Raw genomic sequence first — 21,284 nt, 5'->3', positions numbered from 1 at the left:
GAAATGGACATGAAATCACAGTAGTTGTGTCCAGCAACACTAAAAAAACCGAAACAAAAACCCAGTCAACCAAAAAACCCCTTTTACAAACCATGAGGCAAGAAGGGCATTATTAACCATCAGTTTGGGATGAGCAGAGCAGTCACAAACCCCATGTCTGTACCCACAGCCTCACTGCAGGAGCTGAGTTTGTGAGGGAGGAGTAAGGAAGAGCAAGAGAAAACCATGGACATGTACGAGTAGTCAGTACTTGCAAGAAACCCTCCCAAGGCCCAGGAGGCAATCTTAAAACCAGACATTTGTAATGCACTGGAGAGGTCACAGCCTCAAGCTGCAGGAATTCAGCAGGAGCAGAGGCAGGAGCGCAGATCACACCCAGGGACACTGCTGCAAGGGGTTAGTGGGTTAGATGCACCCTGACCTATCAACTGCCCCTACCAACCACTGGAGCAAAGCTGCTCTCAGCACTTCTGCCTTGTGTGTCAGATCCCACGGGTTTTGTTTGGATTGACCCTGTCAGCCTAACACCTCCCCCCTGCCTTTGTTGGACAGCACATCAAGCTCAGCATCCTTATCAAGAGCTGCCACCCTCGGCTGCACAGACACAAAAGGCCCAAATACACCTTCAAGGATCTGTAACATACAATTCACAGGTTACAGCCAGGTGGAGCTTCACTGCTGTAAAAACCACAGCTATGCTTTATGCACTCAGGATAAACAGGTAGCTGTATTTTTTTTCCTCCAAGACTTTAAAAATAAGAGCAATTCTAAGGTCAAACTGAGGCACCCAAGCCAAAAAGCAAGATAAAAAGTAACTTGAGTTGTCTATCCATTTTGGAAAGTCTTCATTTATTGTAGTGATTATTTAAAGCATACACTATGGTATAAAAAAAAAGCCGTAACATGCAGACAAGAGACTTTTTCAGGAGATTTAGCAGAAGCAAATGTAGATTTACAATTAGCTTTAATATGATGCTATTTAAAAGCTGATAGCAGATCTCAGGTTCACTTTTGATGCTTTGAAAGAACATGTATGCACAGGGATTGTTTGGGAGTTTAAGGCAATTTGCATATTAAGATAAAAAACCATTAGATTAATTAATTTTTATGTTGTGCTCAAAACATTAGCTGAATTGAAACCATTTACACATACTTCATCTCAAAGGACTGAGAGTCATAAATAGCAGCTGCTCCTTGATAAAAATACAGTCCTGAGAACAAGCTAGTAGCAATGCTTAAGCTATGACATCTTCCATGTCAGAGTATAAGCTATTTTTGCAATAAGGAGCAGTATTAACCAGGTGTTCAACAGGCAAAGGCATTCTAAACATGCAATAGCTCCCAACAGAAGTCTGAAATTACTTCCAGTATCTTGCTTACAATAGTTTATTTGTACACTGCAGAGAGATCAAGAAATCCTGCTATGCATTTGTGATCACCAATATTTCAAACACAACAACCAAGGGATACAACATAAGGACAGGCAGCAAAAGGTGTTTTACCAAAAAAAAAACCAAAAAAACACAAACCCAAAACAAGAGTCTTTTAGTAATTGGTTAGATTGTTTGCAAGGTAACTGGAACACCCCCCATAACCCCTGGGAATTATTCCACACACTATACCTATCATATGACCAAACAACACTGGAGTGTTTTAGTTCAGTGCAAGAAGAATAATTTCAGGACATTTAATTTCATTCTAAACAAAGGCAAAAAATTATCTATATAGACATCCAAACGCCAACATATTTGGTACAGTGTAATGAATTACATCCATCTCACCCTCAGAGGTAATGCTCTTGTAGTGCTCACCTGCATTCCACAAAAACAAAAAAAAAGGTGTTTGAAACAGTGTAGTATGGTAGACTCGACACTTTAAAAAAATTTATTCAGCTGGAATTGGAATTTCCTAACATTCACAATATAATTTAGAATGCATTTGTTACATGAAGAGCAGATAAAAGGACTTAAAACAGTTTCACATACCAGTTAAGAGATTCCACATGCTCCTTCCCCACCTACAATACTGACATCTTGGTTGTGGTTTTTGTTTCCTTAACAAATACTCCGTTCAACTTGTCTACCTGCCTACCTCCCCCATTTCTACAGCAGACATACAGTGACAACAGTGAGAGGATATGGGACACGGTCTTACTCAGTGCTTGGACCCTGGAAAGGAGTAGGCCTAGCTATGAAATCGACTTTGACAATGAGCTGAACGTGAGACGCTTCAGCAACTGAGGCAAAGCTGCTCTCAGGAAGAGCTGTATCGTCACAGAGAGGAAAACATCGGTGGCTGAACAGAGAGCAAAGGGGGAAGTAGCCTAACCACACCTCTCCAGCAACCTTCAGCTTTACAGAAACAGTTCAAGAACAAATAAAATTGGTTGACTGCAAGCTCCGCAGGATTAAATGCCACATTAAGATGACCCACTCCAAATCCTAGATCATTTGTCAACATTTAACAGGGCTTTAGCCATGCACAGTATGCAGATATTCTATAGACTGCCTAACCCCTTCCACCCCTTCTTCCTCTTTCCCCTCCCCCCAAAAGAATGAAGTTGATTGGTTAGAATTTCATTACTGGTTTCCCCATACCTCCCCCCAGTTGTCTTTTCTTTTGAGGGCAGGGGTGCTGTCAAAGGCATTGACAACTTTTCTTCAAACAATTATCAGATTTTAAGGGGTATAAAGACGTTGGTGCATTTAGGAATTTACATATTTGTAAAAAAACCAAACTAGTTATAAAACTGCATTTTTATCACCTAGCACTTTCAAGATTCATTGTTATATTTCACTAATTAATATATTAAATTAAGCCAAGGTTTGAGTCCAGAAAAATTCTACCAATCTACTTAAGAACAGAAAAGAATATTTTAAACCAAAAATGAAAAGGTTAGTTATGTTACATTCCAAATCCACGGCCCATTATATTAAATGCTTTCTTTCTACAGGAATGATGCTCTTTTTAGAACAGATGATTGCAAATATTTTACTGCTAGACACTCCATTACATTGGATCGTGTGACTGGAACCTGTGGATGGTGAAATCTTGAGGTTTGTCCAAGTTTCAATGTAAGGTGTCCAAGGTCCTCTCCCAGAACCATATTTGAAAACAACAACAAAAAAAAAAAAAGAAATCACAGATCAAGTTCTTATGACTTTTTTCAATCTTTCCTTGGCTTTCTGTTTCTGGGTGATCTATTCACAGTTTCCTCCTCCTGCAAGAAAGTAATTTGTGTAAACATCAATAAAATAAAACAAAATCTAAATATACCCTTAAAAAACATTTTCACAAAATCTATGAAGAATCCAGTTTCACTTCTACATTAGAATTTAGTTTTTGAAAGGACCTACCACTGAAAGTACTTTGTGGCAAACAGGCAAACTCTTTCTTTTTTTACAGTGGATGTACACTATTTGTTGGGGGAGTGCTCAACAGCTTCTGCTGCTGGGAGAATCCTTTAACTTCAACACTCCACCCGTTTCTGAGTCAGCCATTGTGTCAGTGTGCAGCACTTAAGGTCATATCCTGGCTGCACTCAAAGCTGAATACTCAAGAAGATGCCTTCCAACAATCCCACTCCCCTCTCAAGGCAGGCTCTACAGCAGTGCTTTTAGCAGGGTGCTCAAGTCTGCTGAAGTCAGCCACAGCAATTCCTACTCTTCAGGTTGATTAAATTTTCCAAAGTTCTGAACTGGGAGGGAGGGTCATGACATGAGCCAGGTTAACTTTTAACACTGTAGTAAGGCCTGTTCTACATAACATAAGAAAGAAAATGCACAAGCTTCCTTTAAAGATTAAGCACTCTTACCTCTGATGCATGTTTCCTGTCTTCTTCCTCTTCATCTTCTTCCTCCTCTTGACTAGCGCTTCCTAGATCAGCATCATTTTTCTGCTTCTCTTAAAGGGGGGAAAAAAAAAGAAAATCATTCACCTTCCTGACTTATCTTCAGTTCACCATTGGCTTTATTCCAAATCTGCCAATCCTGCTGGTTTATTCTATCAGGGAGAACATCGTTCAAGGTTATCTAGTTTACCTACCAAGTTTTTCCTCATTTGCGTCTTCCTCTTCCTCCTCCTCTTCTTTTTCTCCTTTATCTTTTTCTTCCTCTTTCTCATCATCCACCACATCAGGCTGAGGAGCATCAGTCTTCTTGTATTCTGCAGCACTTGGCTGCTTCTGAAAGGCAATGACAAACCCAGGAAATTATTTGTGACATTCAGGCACATTTTACTGAACTTCCCTTTAAACATGAGACAAATTATCAGAGGAAATGCATTACCTTCCCAGAACAGCAGAAAAGGATAACAAGGAACACTGGCAAAGCCACAGTGAGGATGTAGACGACCCAAAGCCAGGGACGCTCTTCAGCAGCTGCCATCATCTGGCCCACAACACCCGGCTGTAAGACCAAAAGAACTGTCAAATCCCACCCCAGACAGCAAGTTTAGCAGCTAAGTTTAAGCTACAGAATTTTCAAATAGGCTTTTTGCAACTTTAAACATTGTATTTCAGACCTCAAAAAAAATTCAAGTTAATCTGCACAAGTACTTTTCCCCATAGCTTACAAATTAAGAATCAGGCTAAACAGTTCAAATATCAGAGCAAAAACTCAGAAGAGAGCAGTGAGTTCTCTTAGTTACCTATATTAACATACTGTAATTATGAATTGAGGCTCTGACCTGGTTTAGCAAAACCCTCAGCCTTAGCACTTACAAGTATATACTGACAAAGGCTGTGAGAGAGAACAGCAGAGATGCTTCTACTGTTCCACTCAGCAGCACACAATTAAACCTTCCTCTCTCACCTCTGCAGCACCATCAGCTGCCTTTTTCAGTCCCCATCCATCACTGGCCCAATCATCAGCCACAGCTCTATCACTACAGATGATAAAGTTGTCAAAAAAGATGTCAGATGTCATGGACCATAACTCAAGTCCCACAGCACTGACAGGAGTCATCTTGAAAGGTTCCAAGTCTTCAAAAAAATCTGGGTTTGGGATCTTTCTAGGTTTCCATATACCCTAGAAAAGACAAAAGACATGCAGCCTTATCTACTAGAAAACAAATTTTAGTTTTCAGTCCATTATGAATGGAAAGATATAACAATCCATTGCACTTAATTACAACATCTACTGGTGCAACTCATCAGTCTTTGGGAATCAATACAATGAAGTGATGCCTGGTAAGAAAGCACTTCAAATCTGTCCACTTGAAACACAGTACAATCATGACTTGAATTTTTAATTACATCTGCTGAATCTAAATCATTCTGCTTTTTGTAAGAGAGATGCTGCATTGGCTGCCAGCTTAAGCAATAAAAACACCAACCTGATAGTTCACATTATCAATCATAGGAGGCTTCCATTTGCCTTTGTAGTTTGGATTGTCAATCATCGGGCGCTGCCAGGTACCACAGCCAGGAGCTGCCTCACATTTAGGATTTGCAATCTGAGGTGCCTCCCATTCACCATCCATATCTTCATCCCTGAAAAGGCAAATTCAGTTTTGAAGTCCACCCCTTGCCTTCATACAGAACAAGGCTCAGACAATGTCCAATTTCTGGGAAAATCAAAATTCCTACCACTAAATAGAAATACTGACACTTTGTATAGCATAGGTCTGTAGACAAATACACTGCAGAAGGAACAAGGATTTCAAAAACTAACTGGGAAGCACAGAAGATCAACACAATCCAGTCTCTGAGCACAACTTCCCCCACTGCCCCTTCCAAGTAGGTTTTACTTCAAGGTGAACATCCCTGTCCTGTTCTGCTTACAGTCACAGAAGAGTTGAAAAATGCGGAGGTGAATGCAGGACATGAGTCCTCAGACCACTGCCTTCTACTTTTTAAGAAAAATAGCCTGAACAGCAACTTCATCAGCAAGCAACAATGAACTGCAAACATCAGTACCGAAGTCATGAAATAATTGCTGCCATTTGCAACAGGCAGCAAACTTACCAATCTTCTGGTTTCTCAGCATCAGGGTCTGCTACATACTCTGGCTCATCATCCAGCCATCCCTCTGGTTTCACAGCGTTTTCATCTGCGATCTTTGCAGGAGCATCCTCATCCCTTGAGGGCAGAGCATTATTTGTTAACATACACAACAGATCTTAAGAGATCTTAAGCCCAAGGCATGATCCCACAGCCTCTGAACAAGCCCACTGCTCTAGACAGGCAGCCACCTTCCCCTCTGTCAGGGTCACCCATGATTTCAGAAAGGAATTGCCTTGCAATCCTAACACATGTGCCTCGTGGCATATCAAGGTGCCAACTGCAAAGTATTAATAACTGATTTTTTTTAAAACCAATCTAGAAGGGGCATATTACAGCAAATGCAATTTCTTAGCAGCAGCTGCAAAAACACATTTGTGCTTGAAATTGAGTCTACAATTTACAAAGCACAGGCAGAAAGCCAGAAAGAATCAGTTTCTGATTTACAGAGTCAGTTTTTTCAGTTACCTTATCTATACATTACACAAACAACTACAAAGATCCTTCAGTTACACCTTCTGCAGCTCATCTTTTGATCTCATCAAGGATGAAAGCAACAGGTAGAATAGGTATTCCTGTAAAATCTTTGTCTGTGGCCAACACAGGAACAGGAGCTCTCAAGAGAAATTCCCAGAGGATGTGGAATCCCTGCCTTTGCCTACTGAAGTGCTGTTAAGATGCCTAAACTGACAGTGCTCTGATTACAAGGATGAGACTCAACACCTTCCACAAGTCATGTGAGAAAGACATTTTGATCAGGACCAAATTATCAGGCTAAGGACTCCCTCAATTCCACCCTTCCAACACCTTACCAGTCATCAGGTTTAACAGCATCTGGGTCTGGGATTTTTGGTCTCTCATCCCAGTCCTCAGGCTTCTGGTCATTTGGATCCTCAATCTCTCGGGGTGGATTCACAGGAGGAGACATATCATTTAGCAAATTCCCACTGTTGACAACTGTTTGATCAACCAGTATCTCAAAACTATTGTCAGGATTCAAGACTGTAAGGAAAAAAGACGATGTAGTCTTTGCATGTACGATACAAAGCATGAGTCATAAAGCATCAATCATCCCCACTGTACAACCCAAGCTACCACCTACCCATCAAAAACTGCTAAGAGCCTTTCTCCTTACACCAAAGTGCAACTAGTTATGATGCACCACATTTCACCCTGTGAGAAGGCAGACTCCTGGCAGAAGTCCTACATATGTTAAAAGCATAGAGGTTTGTAGAGTGATTTAGCAGTTACCACAAGTTGACTTTGGCACAGTAAGTATTGCTTTAGTAGTAAGAATGTATATTCTCATATTCTACTCCAGACTAAGACTTCCTACTACTGACTAACAGCATTTTAATCTCACTTCTTTATCTACTGCTGTCTCTGTAGTAGGAAAAGATAGAGACACTCCTAAGTACTTCCTGAAAAATTTTGATCATAACTAATATACCAGCCACTATTTCAAGAACTCCTGAGTTCGATACATGAAAGCAGAAAAAAAATCCAGACAAAACTAAAAGAAACCATGATGCCTCTACATCTAAAGCTTAGTGTACCCCATGGCACTCAGAGGTAGCATTCAGGCAGTTTATGTATGCTGATAAATAGACTTAGCTCAAGTTACTTACAACTGCCCTCAAATTCAGTTTTCCTTTAAGTATTAAGTTCAAGTCGTATGACCTTACATGAATCAAGACTTCCCAGAAGGATGAAAGAAGCCTTTGCATAGACAATCAGCTTTTACACTTGAAGCTTTCAAGTGGTTTTCAGTTTTATTGCATTGGCACAAATATTCACCTGTTCATATGGCTCACTTTATGAGCTTTTGGTGCAGAAAATGTAGTAATTATTAATATGCATAGTTAGCAGTCACCATACCTAGAGTATAAAGATGAGTCTTCTTATCAGTAAAGTAAGATTTCAGATCTGCATCGGGACGCTTTGCGTGCTTCTCCTCGTATTTGCCGGTCTTTGGGTTTTTGTGCCGGAAGATGAAGTGCAATTTATAGTCCTCTCCACATTTGTCAGGCCCAAACATTATTGTATATGGAGTTTTGTCATGGAATTGATCCTTTAAAAACAATGCAATACTTCATTCCATTATTTTGAAATACAACTTAAGTCATCCTCTGGTATAAGAATTCCCAATACATTAAAACTATTCTGCAACGTGGATATCAAGCCCATGAAGTCCTCACACTAAAGCTGATGTGCCTCATATAAGCCTCCAGGAAAAAAAAAAGTGCTGAGAGCTATCCCAGCTATTTCATTTTGTGCCTTAGAGCTCTACTTTCCACACGGAAAACACCAGCTATACAAGTGTTATCCCAAAGATTAGAGTGACACCCACAACGTTTAAGTGTATCTCTACATTACAACAAAGTATTTTAAAAGCCTTCAATTAGAAGTATCAGCTACTGGCAATAATGAAAGACTAGCAAAGCCACTGAGTTTCTTTCACACAAAGTGATAAGCAGCACTAAAAGTGAAGCCAAGCTGCATTAGTTTACACTTATAAACTGGGGTACTGCCTCAGTCTAAGTTCTAACTGGATATAATCACCATTGAACTCCACAAGTCTATTTGTTCTTGTTAATGTTATCTGAAAATTCAATGTACATATGAAACTGATTAGGCAGCCAAGTTGTGTTCTTGGTGTTTGTGGTTATTCTGGAGTTTTTTAATAGTCTGGAAATCGTAATAATACAACTGCAATGAGACTGCAAAAGGAAAGGAGAAGGATGGATAACAAGTCATAAAATATACATACTATAAAGTCTAGGAAAATGGCTAAAGAAAACCCAGAGGCTACAAGAGCCTATGCAAGGCTACCCAGCAGTTCAGCTTCATCTGAACAGGCTAAACCACTTCAATGAGAGGACAAAATGCAGTTCTCAGGCCTTAGGAGCTGGCCACTCTCCTAAGCACCTCCTGTTTCTTTTCTAGAACCCAGGAAAATCTGAAGTACTGCAGAGTTTGGCAGAGGTCTACAACTGCTCAGCTATTAGAGAACTTCAGTTTCCACTCAAGGGGCCGTCACATTTGAGTACTTATCCTCTCCAACTGAAAGCACTGGGAAAATGCTGAGTGCAAAGTACTTGGGCAATCAGGTCCCACTGCCTTCACTAAAAGGGTTTCTTCAGAAAGAAGCAAAGTGAAAAAACTTCAAGTTGTTTCACAGCTAATATCCAAAAGTAGTAGCATTACTCACCAGGTTCAGCTCAGGGATTTTTGAAAGCAATTTCACATAGGCCCCACCACACTCTATTCCATTTTGGAAGTTTACTTCATACCTAATTTTAGTTTTGGATAGAAGAGGGGAGAGCACATGTTATACATGAGGAAAATTTATTATTGTAATACACTATTAGAATTTTTTCAATACAAATTAACAGTAACACTATTTGTTGTTGTCTGCTTTAATCACTTAACCAGTGAATATTAAAGACACAGTCATACAGACATATAAAGATATAGGAACTAAGAAAATATTCACAAGAGCCTGAGAAACAGTTAAAAATTTGAAGATTTGGATGAATTAACCTGACAGAAAAGATTAAAGAAATTGAGTGCTGGTTTAGAAGATAATGACCTGGTAGTAGAGAGGAGGAAGAAAAAGCTTTCTGGTATATGACACTTCAACAGGGATTGAGGCAAAGCAATTATTTTCCCCACAACTACTACAGTAGACAGACAGGTCAATTTACAAGACTACAAATACAAAGCAAAAACAATTGGATTTTAGGAGAAGCCCCTTTAGAGTTATAAGCATACAACAGTATATTTAGGGATGCCAAGGAGCCTGAAAAAGGCAAAGCATCTCTGTCAGGAATAAGCTAAGTATGCTTGATCCTCTCACAATGCCAGCAGCTGGAGTGGATGACCACTGGGCTTTATTTTTAGCCTTGTATTTTTTGAGCCAAAACTAAGCAGTGCAAAGAAAAATGACCAATTCATTATCTTGTGCAAATACAAATTAATTTACTCTTTGTTTAACATTTATAATGTCACTAATAATCCACAATTCAACTGTTCTCACTAATTTATGCTTTTCCTCTGACTTGCTTGTCTAACACACATACAAATAGATTCTTCTAAAACAGTCATGACCAGAGCTATGTAAGATGTTCATCTTCCATGGCCAATGAACTAAGGAAGGAGGAAGCAGATGCACCTTTACCCCTCTGTCCACCTCCCCTCAGAAACAGAGGGCAGTTTACTGTATAAGAAAATGCACTGACCTACTTTAAAACCAGCATTCCTTCAAAAGGACAAAGACTTCCACAATTAACTGTACAAAAGTCAGTTCCCTGACCTTGTTACTACAATTAAATCAAGTGAACTGAAGCCACAAGACAAGTTACCAAGTCTAGTTTGCAGAGATTTCCTTTTCCAGTCTTCAGAGGGACCCATGCTGATACTAACTCTCCACTTTGGGAATCTGGGTTACTATTTTACTCTTACTCAAAACAGTATAATAATATGTTACAGCATCTTGTATCATCTAACCCCCAGTCATCAAAAGCTCAGTTATGGATTTAACCTCAGCTTGCCATCATGTCACCCTGGAATCAACAGAACATCAAATTATTCTTTACTTACTGTATAATAAGGGGTTTGGTATCAAACACAAATGGCTTGTGAAGTTTGGATGAAATTGCATGATGCTTGGCTCGGGTTACCATTACAAGCCCTTTGTCTCCTGGAAGCTTTGTTTCCTTCATCTCTTGGACTTCCCATTTACCTGGGGAAGAAATTGACCAAATGTTCCTTTATTTTAAAATCTCCAAGGGGATTATTTTGTTTAAATGAGAACTACATCTTATATTGTTAGCCAGGTATATAAACATCCCTCCCATTTTCTTCAGCAAATATAATTTTAGTTGAGAAACAGAAAAGAAAAACTTGCACCTCTTTTTCATACACGACAAACAACATCAGAAACATTTAGCACCCAAAACCTGGGCTGGACTCACCATCATATTTGGCAATCTCATCATCTGTATCATCTTTCTTGGCTCTGGAAAGGATCCATCTAGAAGACAGACATCCAATGGTTGGAAAACCGTATTTCCCCCCCAAACAACACACACACACTAAAAATCCTGCCCTTAAGATAAGGCAGCCCTTTGCTGTCTCATGACTACACCCCAGTATCTTCATCCCCTGAGGAATTCTGTTCCCAAGCCCACAAACTTTTCTGTGTTTGCCACTTCCCACCCCAAGGTAGGACTACGGCCTCATGAGCAAGTACCTCACTCCTGTAAAAAAACCCAGATGTAGCACCTTACCATCCTCACATTGCCTGGGGAAAGTAAAAAAGCAACATACAATGGCCTCACCTCCCCTTTATTACTAGAACTTAAGGAAATACTGGTTTGACTCAGCATTTGAACAGCTAGACTCAAGAAGTCATTACTGTAATCCCAACAGAACAGCAGCCCTTTGATTCAGTTTGGAATAACAAAAATTCTGCAGAGAGAGTTTTCACTGCCTTTCACCGAGATTTTACACTATTTGTTGTACCGAATCATCCTCCAGGTTATACTCACCCATCCAGAGTTCCTTTATCAAAAGATTCCGCAAAATACACTTCACCAGTTGGGACAGGGGCCCTGTAAGCAACCTATTGGAAAAGGGGGTATTTATGCACCTTTCAAGAACATTCTTTATTCTACAGAAATACAGGCATATAAAGCTCACACTCCCTCCTACACTCAAATACAGCTCACCTGGACATTCTTGAAGCATAAACACAGAAATTACATAAATATTGCTGCTTGTGCCAAGTTGTTGTGCTCTTGTCTGCAACTAAAACTCAATTACATATCTAGCTGGAAATTTTAGCATTAACTCCTGATACATAATATGTTAGTTCTAACATCAAGGTTAGATCTAAGTCTTCTGGAAGAACATAGGAGACATGAGAACAGCAACAAAGCAGCCAACCTTAATTCCAAGCCTTACTCCCTATCTTTAAAAACATTACAACATATTAAAGGTTAAGACACTAAAGACTCTGATCAGACTCACATTAACCAAAACACAAGCAGTAATTCAATTGTTAAAAGAAGTTCTATGACAAACCTTTGGAGCTGGAGGAGGACTGCTTGTTTCAGACTTTGACTCTTCTACCTCCTCAATACCATCATCCAAGTCATCCTCAATATCAACCACATCATCAGCATCATTGTCTTCATCCATATCATGTGCCTGGACAGCAAGGATCCCAAGGGCCAGCAGGGTCACACACAGTAGCCATTTCAGCTCCATGTTCTGAATAAATAAGACGAGGCAAAGTGGTCAAGCCAGCACTGCACACCGAGCAACACCTACGCTGCCTCTCGGCACAAATCTGAGCATCCCAGGCAACAGGTGAAGTGCAAACTTCTCTCTCCAGCTCTGTTATTTACTGCATCTGCCTCAGACAGCTCTAAAAGCTGGGGAGGAACACAACATAAAGCTAATTATTTAATACCAAACAGATATTAACTGAGCGGATAATCACATGTGCACGTTCTGCACATCATGCTGCAGAAGTGTCATAATTTTGCTCTTACACTGCCACAGCCCACATGTACATGACACCACAACATGTGGCTGTAAAAGCCTAAAAAGAAAATCTATTTCATGCTTATGAAGGACTTTAAATACACCACGCAGGAACTCAAGCTTCCATTCAGTCCAGAAATTGAAATAAAAATTAGTATTTTATTCAAAAATAGTAATTTTTGCAGAGTAATCAGTCCTCATTTCCTGTTCAGTATATTTTTTGTCCTTCCAACTGCAGAGCTCTGGTGTTTTCCATCATCAAACCTCTTCCCCGGGTTTTATTGTAGAATTACTGCCAACAGTCATTGTTACTACTGGCAGATGCCTATAAGCAGTTGAAGCTCCTGGAAACTGCCACTTGATTCAATTCTCTTCTTTCAATCTCTAATTTAACAAGATGACTAGAGTGGCTGTTAACTGTTGGAGCCTTACAGAATTAAAATATCACACTTAAACTAATTCATAAGGTGCTCAGCACATTGTCACACCTAAAACACGATGGACATCTGCAAGCTGTAGCTTAAAATATCTTGTAAGTAAAATGAGTTGCAATTTGACTTTCCTCCTAGAAAAATTACAAGATCACTGCATCTTTAGGTTTATACCAAAGGCAACACTCCCAGAAGGCTGCTCAGTTTTATCTGCCCAAAACCCTCACAACAACAACCTGCACCTTGCTCATCTTTTCTCCTTTGAATTCCACTCCAAATTTTGCTTTCAAAACCAGAGGCATAACTGAGACTGAATTTCTTTTGAAAACAAGTATAAAATCAACATCCCCTCCTCCTTCCCTTACACTCCTACCTCACACTGTAGCCCTGCAGACTTGCAAACATAACTCAAGCAGAGTTAACAGTGCCTGGAGGGGCTTAAGATCATGCTAGGAAACAAACTTTCAACTTTCCAAAGCATGTTTAGGCAACTAAAAGAGTTTACATTCTCAAAGGCTTATCAGCACTATCCAGTATTCCAAAACTATGCTGCCTACTAGATCTACCATTCTTAGATTATTCTTTAACTTACTTCTAATGACAGAGAGGATTTCTAAACTTTACAACTACAACAAAATTGTATTTTAAAGACTTGAGCTGAGGCCATGTCCAGTTTGTCACTACAGCAACATGCAATTGCAGCCAGTTTTCCAACAATAGTGATGGCCTTGAGGATTATGATCCAAATGCACGTGCACAGACCCCCCCCCCCCAGTCAGTTCAACTGCACCCAAACACCTCTGAGCCAAAAGGACAATCCTTCCAGAAGGAATAGCTGACAAAAACTTTCAAGGGCTGTTATACATGAGCAAAGCTTGTTTGCTTAATGCACAGTGTACAGCCAAAACTGAAAACAGTTTCAGACCTCAAAACAGCTCATAGCTCTCAATATTAGTGTGAGAGCCAGAACACAAAACCAAGGACTGAAAACAGACAAGCAGACATCAGTACCCTTGGAGCTGCAAATTCTTATTGCACAGATAACATGTTCCTTGAATAAACTCATATCCACCATCATAAAAGCAGTACAGAAACCAGAGCCTGAAACTTCACCTGAAAAAATGATCTTTAGGGCTCTGGATGTGCCCTGTGTGACTGAAGCAACCGTGGATGAGACGGCACAAAAACCTTTCCATGGAAAGGGTTTCATTTTGTATTCCTGTACCAATAGGGCCTCACTAAGTATTTTTAAAATAGAGGCAAATTAGGGAAGATAATACAGTTTCATAGCTGCTTTTAAATTATACTAAGCAGATAGAATGAGCATGTCATGATTTGGAAAGCGATACAACAAAGTAATCTTAAAAATATACCAAGGTTAAAAATGAGCCAATTCTTTCCTTTCCTAAAAGGAAGGAGTTTGTGCACCCCTCCTCCCAACCTTGTGCAAAGGGTATTAATGGTTTAGCATGCAAGTAATCCTTTAAGTAATCTCACCAGTAGCCAACCAGCATGAAAGTTTCAGTGAAAGAACTAAATCATCCCCCACAACTTTCCTTCCAGTACTGACTCCATATGTAATAATTACCTACTTCACAATCCCACCTCAACTACCACCCTTTGAAAATATTTGCCAGCAGCAAATGGACTTTGGTAAATGCTCATACCCAAGTGGCAAAGGCACTGGGCCTCAGAAATTCTGTCAAAGCATCTTAGTGAAACCAGACAATCCTGCCAGGGACCACCCAGCAGGGGCAGAAGTCTATCTGTGCTCCTGATACAGCCACAGGTATCGACCCTGCTACACTTATCATTTCATGCTCTGTCTGAATTTCAGGCCTTGCTGAACCTCATTTCAGGGGAAAATTTTATGGTTGAGTTCTCAAGAAAGCTTCACCCCCCAAAAAAAAGAAAGCTAAAAAGTCTGAAGAGAAGCTAATCCAGTTTCATGTCCTTACCTCTTTACAGTCATTGGCAAGCAGTTGTCACAAGTTTATATCCCTGCAGAAACCTGCTTAGGACACTTCCTACATATTAAATCAGTCCCAAAATCAACATAAGCTACCATTCATACACCTTGAGTACAGGCTGGTAGCTGCTTCTTCTGCAACTGCCAGTTATCATGTCAAACTCCTTATTCTGTTTAACCTGAAACAATATAAAAAGCTGACTAAATTATAGAAAAAAGGCACTATGTTCTCAGAAGAGCAATTTAAGTGAAGCACACATTTTCGATATTTAAAAAGCTGCTTCTATCCATAATGGAAGTACTGCTACAGGAAAAATTTTCAAATTCACTTTACACAATCCTTAGGGACACAACATAAACACAATTAAGCTCTAGTAAATTAGGTTATTCCTAAATAGAAGAGGAGGAGAGGGGGAGAGAGATGCAACTCAGGTTTAATACAAAACAGGCATAAATCAATTTTTCAGTGGAACTTCAAGTTGCTGGCAACTACAGCTGTTCAATTAGTCACCTCAAAAATAGTCTAACCTTCAGACACTCTCACCTACTCTATTATGATCAGGCTTCTCCCTTAAACAAGTGTCCAATTTCCAAGCAATTACCATCCTTAGCCATTTTTTACTCTGCCTGCACCTCTCTTCTTCAGGTTAAACTGTGCAGTATTTCTGAAGGTTGGTGTATTTCTGATCATGCAATTGCTGAAAGCCATTAACAAAGGAACACTTTCATAATAGGTGAGAGCTCCTGATGTCTCCATTCTACTTCAGTGCAACCATCACTTTCACCATAACAACGTTTCAAGTCAGAGATAACAACTCCATGTACTTTTTTTTTAAATAAGGTCTTCAGGCACAGACACTGGCACATCACTCAGATTGAAGGGAAAACTACTGCAACGTTTGAGACTGTCAGTGCTACAGATGACTTATTCTCTCTCTGCACACACCCATGGCCAGCTTCTCCCCCAGAAAACTTCAGAGCTGACATTTAAGCACTACTCATCTGATTGTCAAAAGGCTGAAACATTTTACTACGGTATTATAAGCTCTATAGCAGAGTGCTGGAAACAGACTCCTGGAACATCTGCACTACAGACTTTACTCTTTCACAAAGTAAAATCAAAATCAATTTGGTTTTGATTCAGAAACAGAATCAGGACATTACCCCAAAAGTAGCACTCCTAACGCATAAGACTAAGTGATTGCTAACTTTGGAGTTCGAAGTTTTCAAGAAAGTCATAAATCTTCAAAGATTAATTTTTATTTAGTAGTCTCCTTTCTCTGGGCATAAAGGAGAAAGTTCTTCTTAATTATTGGCACAACACTGACAACACTCATACAACAGACAGTTGTCACTATTCTCCCTAACATATTCTCGTCCCCTGGAAGAGAGTGAAATTGCCCACGGAGAGGATCTTCAAGTCCTCTGTTATCATTCTTCCAGAACATACTGTTTAGTAACTTCCCTGTCAGGTCAAACAGAGCCTGCAAAACCAGTTTAATCATCTCCTTGGTTACTAATCTATTTCAGTGGTTCATCAAGCCAGTTTTTAATACAGCATATTTCAGAATGCATAACTACATTTGAATGGCTACTGGCTATCTGGTTTAATACTTACTCTTTTAAAAAAATAATTAACAGTCAGACCAAATAGATCTTATGAAAATAAGTCACTACAAACTACACCTAGGCAATTTAACTGGATGAGCATCAATGGTTTCTATTTCAGCAGTACCTGAAGTCTCAGCTGAGTGGCTTAAGCAAAGGAAGAACAAAACGCACTATCTGTGCTCCAAACACTGGGGTTCAGTGTGGTATTCACAGCAGAAGCACACCAGTGAAAACAAGCACAATGCCTCATGCAAGGCAAGAATTAGAGAAGAAAAATTTAAAGTCAAACATAAAGCTGATTCATCACAACACAAAAATGCAAGGAGACAAGAACAGAAAGGCTGAGACACAGATATCCATTTTCCCTCTCAAATAAGAGCTCTGTGGGTTTTGAGCCAAGGCTCAGTTACCCTACTTGGTAGTGCACTAATTTCCTAAAGTCAGAACTACTGAAGAGCAGAGGAAATCTCTTCTACACCTCACAATCCCTCTGCCTTCCACATCCTGCCTCCTGTGCGGTGCCAGGGTAACTGTTTACACAGCCTCATGATGAACCAGCCGCTGGGTTAAGATGGCTCGAAGTCCTTCTGCCACGTTATTTTAACCCTGAATCAATACCCCAGGCCAACCCAGCAGCAAAAGCAAAAAGAGTTGCAGCAGTACCAGTGAAAAGTAAGTAGCCAAGGATAGAGGGAATAAAGCTGTTGGCAGCAGAGCCAGCTCAATGTCAGTTTCAAGTGCAGGTCTATCACCTGCACCTGCCTGACCTGTCTTTAGGCAGCCCTGGGGGATGGACATCACTGTGAAGCTGAAAACTGTGTGGCCAAATACTTTAATTTCAACCACCAGTACAGTGCCTCAGCACCCCTAAAAATGGGATATAATAAAACTGTATTCATGTATATACAACAATTCATATAATGCATACAACACTTTTTTCCCCTGAAATACTGTTTTTCAGCTGGACAACTTCCAGCATTGTGAAGATTCTGCCTTTAATTCAATGAATAGCAGACAAGGCTAAAGAAAACCACCTTACTAACAAGAGAAGAGAGCCAAGAACGCTCCATTGGTGGTGGTTTACCCTCCTACACTCCTGTTTTTTTCTTCAGTAAGGGGTGGCTGGGATACACCTCTACATGAGAAAGAAATCTCCAGGAAAGGATCAGCCAAACCTCTCCTGGACAACCCCACAGAAAAAGCTGCCTCCTGTTTGGGCTGTAGAGAGCACAAACCAGGCAAGGATTAGGTGTGAAAAGGGAAAGCAAAAAAAGCTTGCTTTTAATAGGCATTTCAAATATGCCAGTTTCTAAAAATAATGTACAACAGTGCAGATACAGTACAGAAGCAAAAAGCAGATACTGTTTGTCAGCACAGATATCCTTCCTGCAGAACTGGAAGTCCTTGGAGGGTAAAGACAGAACCGTGAGGCTTTTTGACCTCATAAAACAGATGGGCTGCTAGGAAATTATATTAGGTGAGGGAAGATCTGGAGGGACCCCAAGATCTATGAGACCATCACACCTAGAAATCAATTCAAGTTTGCCCTGCTACAGAACTGATTCCAGCAAGAACAGGCTGCCACCATGATTACTACCAGAGGCAGAAAATCAAAAGGCCAGAAAAGGAAGTAAAAGGCAGAGATAAGTACAAGACTCAGTGTATTATTCTCTCTAAAGGATTTATTAATTTACTCAGGGGGAAAGCACTACAGCACACCAAATGAGAGGGTAATCTGATGGAAGTTGAAAGCTTTCTACCTATTTTACACAAGATTCCCTTCCTAGGAGGGCAGTTGATCCCAAAAAGCAGTTTACATATTATACACAGCTTGTGATGCTGCCTGTAATTTATATAAGTATCTTCTTCATAATGTTTTTTTTAAAAACTAGAAATACCAGAAGTTAATACGAACACAAGGTTTTACTCATACCTTCTCTTAATTTTATTAATTAATAGAATTTATTTATTTTATTAAGTGTTTTGCATAAGCCCATCAAACACAGCCAAATTAACAATAAGATGGTGATTGAAGTCAGGTACCTCAGCGTGAACCTAGAGTAATATATATACCAGCCTATATTTAACCATTATTTTATCTGCATTAGCTCATACATTATTATAGTTCTGCTATCTCTTTGCAGTACTTTAGCAACAACCAAAACCACAACGTGCAAAACTGTCCCATAAAACTCATGTGTCAACTGTGCTCACTTGACGACGTTAAGTAAACACACTACATTTAGAAATACATTCATTACATGCCTAGAGACCAGTTTAAAGACATCTAACATACTCTAAACAAGTTCCAGAAAGAGTTTTCCACGATGATCTGCAGCAAGCTCTGCAGCATTAATTATGTTAACTGATCATATGGTCCTATCACAGTGACATATCACTGACCATAACAATGGTCTTTACCATTACTACTGCCATTGATACATGTCTGTTTCCCTTCACAACCAGAACACCTGCAGCGTTTCTCTTTCTGCAGCCTAGAAAGTTCTGAACCACAAACCTGGATGTGAAAGTTCACACTTTGGAATCAGTACAGATAAGAAAGCAATGTGCTGCACATGCTTTAATTCAAAGCGGGTTTTTTCCTTTTAAAAGCACACAATACAATCCTCAGCCAGGAATGAGATGTGATTTATACACTATTTTAAAGACACCCAATGCACACGAATTTGGGGGACAAAAAAAATCAAAGCAGACATTTCAATTCCTTTAAATTCTCAGATCTTCCTGCTGCAGATTCTTCGCCTGCACTTCACCTGTTGGGCCTCCAGCTCCGCGCCCTGATCTCCCCTTTTCCACAGGCTTCTCGTTCCCCCCGCACAGCCCAGCCAGGCCCACGCCCCGCATCCACCTCCTGCTCTCCCTTCGCGGGGCTGCATGGGGAGCACGTTCAAGACTATTTCCGACACTAGAACACGTAAAACCTAAACCACGCGCTACCCACATCTACGTCCGAGCCTCGCCCCCGTACCCGTTCCACCCCGCAGCCCCGGCCCCGGCGGCTGCCCGGAGCGGCGCTCACAGAACTTGCCAGAAGAGCCGCCGCTCCCCCCAGGCCGCTCCGAGCCCTGCGGGTGCCGGGCGGGACCCGGCGCCGCCGCAGCCCCGCGCCCGCCCCCGGCCGCAGGGCCCTTCCCTCCCCGGCCGCCCTTCTCGCCCTGACCCAGGGGGTCCCCGCCTCCTCCCAGCGCCGCGATGGGGCCGCCCGCCCCCCCAGGGCCCAGCGCCGACCCGCCGCACGCCCCACCGCAGGCCCGGCTCCCCCACCGCCTCACGCTGCGGGCAGGTCCGTTCCCCGCTCCCCCGCGCCGGCGTTCCGGAGCCGCAGCGGCCGCGGAGGGAGGGCACGGACGGACACACTCACCCTCCGCCGCCCCGGCCGCCGCCGCCGCCGCCGCCGCCGGGCTCCCCTCGCCTCTGTCACGTGCCCGCGCGCCCGCCGCCGCCCGCCTATCTGCCGCGCGCCGGCCCCACCCCCGCCTCGCGCAGCTCATCCTCTCCCATTGGCGGACGGCGCGCCCGTCCGCCCGCCCAGCCGCCCGTCTGGCGTTTTGACTGGCTGAAATCGCCGCCGCTCAACTGCCGCTCCGCCTCTAAACACGCCCCCAACGGCGCTGCCCTTCGTGGAGCGCTGTCATTGGTTGGCGGGGTTGCAGGAAGTGCCGGCTGATTGGGTGGTTGCGGGCAGGCCGTTGGGATGTGGGCGGGGTCCCAGCGGGGCTCGGCCCAGGGGCGCTGCGGAGGCTGGAAGGGCGGTGCGGGCGGTAGGGGGCGGTAGGGGCGGCAGGGGCGGGGCCTCGCCTCACGCCCTCCCCCTGCCCCGCCAGCCCCTCACGCCCCTCACCCGCCGCCTCATAAAACACCCCTGTGTGAAACGGCAAAGCCGTCTTTATATCTTCTCGTTCCTTAGAAACGCTGTTCAGGTTTTATTGCCTATTCAGAAAATTCAATATATCCGGTGGTTTTTTTTCCCTCAATTTCAAGCCGAGGGTTTAATACAATAATGAACGGTGACATAGGCCGCGGTGTGTTCAGAACATGGCAGTGCTGCTCTGCAGCTGCTTGCCCAAAGGCTTGTGCAATCCCGGAACCTTTAACCTGTGCTGTGTTTTGAAAATGAAAGTAACATAGTTTTGTAGAGGTGAAACACTGTGTAAATGTTGAACGTTTGTGCATTGAATCAGTAGAGAAACACGGGGAAATACAGAAATAAGCGTCCCTGCGGGGCCAGAGGGACAGACAGGCTATAGGAGAGATGCCAGGTTTGATGGGACCACAGGAAGGAGGTCAGGATTAAACTTGAGGAGTCTCCGTGTCCTGCTCCATGCACAGCCGTGTGGGAGGGCAGGGAACACGGCCCCACGGTGAGGAAAACACGCTCCTGGTACCCTGGAAGTTACAGCCCCTTTGAGTTGTCTCTGAGCTGCACCAGCTGAGAACAGTTCAATGAAAAGCTGTGTCTGAACCACCCAGTTCAAAGAGAACTCCTGTGTGGTCTGTGGGCTGCAGCCTGTTCCAGCAGATAGGAGGTATTCTGTAGGAATAACAAATCCAATATTACTAGGGGAAAGTAAGAAAGAAAAGGGTGGTGTTTGTTTTTTTTTTTTTTCCTTTGTAAACATAAATCTGTTTTGAGTTGATGCAATGAGTCAGCAGTATAAGTTTCCCCACAGAGAAAATTCCACCGTGTTAGGACAAAGCA

The 21,284-nt window shown here is 41.9% G+C and overlaps 1 protein-coding gene across 1 annotated transcript; it reads right to left on the bottom strand.

Annotated features, from left to right (window-relative positions):
- Window positions 1–832: 832 nt before the first annotated feature.
- On the bottom strand, window positions 833–20,018 carry CANX (calnexin). Its single transcript, XM_083871766.1, has 15 exons — window positions 19,947–20,018; window positions 12,089–12,277; window positions 11,554–11,627; window positions 10,978–11,036; window positions 10,604–10,745; window positions 9,213–9,294; window positions 7,880–8,072; window positions 6,814–7,003; window positions 5,966–6,079; window positions 5,335–5,491; window positions 4,812–5,027; window positions 4,287–4,406; window positions 4,045–4,183; window positions 3,815–3,903; window positions 833–3,220 (listed from the first exon to the last, which is right to left on the bottom strand). The coding sequence occupies exons 2-15, from the start codon at window positions 12,272–12,274 to the stop codon at window positions 3,167–3,169; spliced, it is 1,815 nt and encodes a 604-aa protein (XP_083727892.1). The 5' UTR covers window positions 12,275–12,277; window positions 19,947–20,018; the 3' UTR covers window positions 833–3,166.
- Window positions 20,019–21,284: the final 1,266 nt, after the last annotated feature.

Source organism: Zosterops lateralis (assembly GCF_965231275.1).
Source record: "Zosterops lateralis genome assembly, chromosome: 14".
Classification (NCBI taxonomy): Eukaryota; Metazoa; Chordata; class Aves; order Passeriformes; family Zosteropidae; genus Zosterops; species Zosterops lateralis.
Note: the sequence above shows the minus strand (reverse complement) of the source record. Positions and strands in the feature narration are given on the sequence as shown.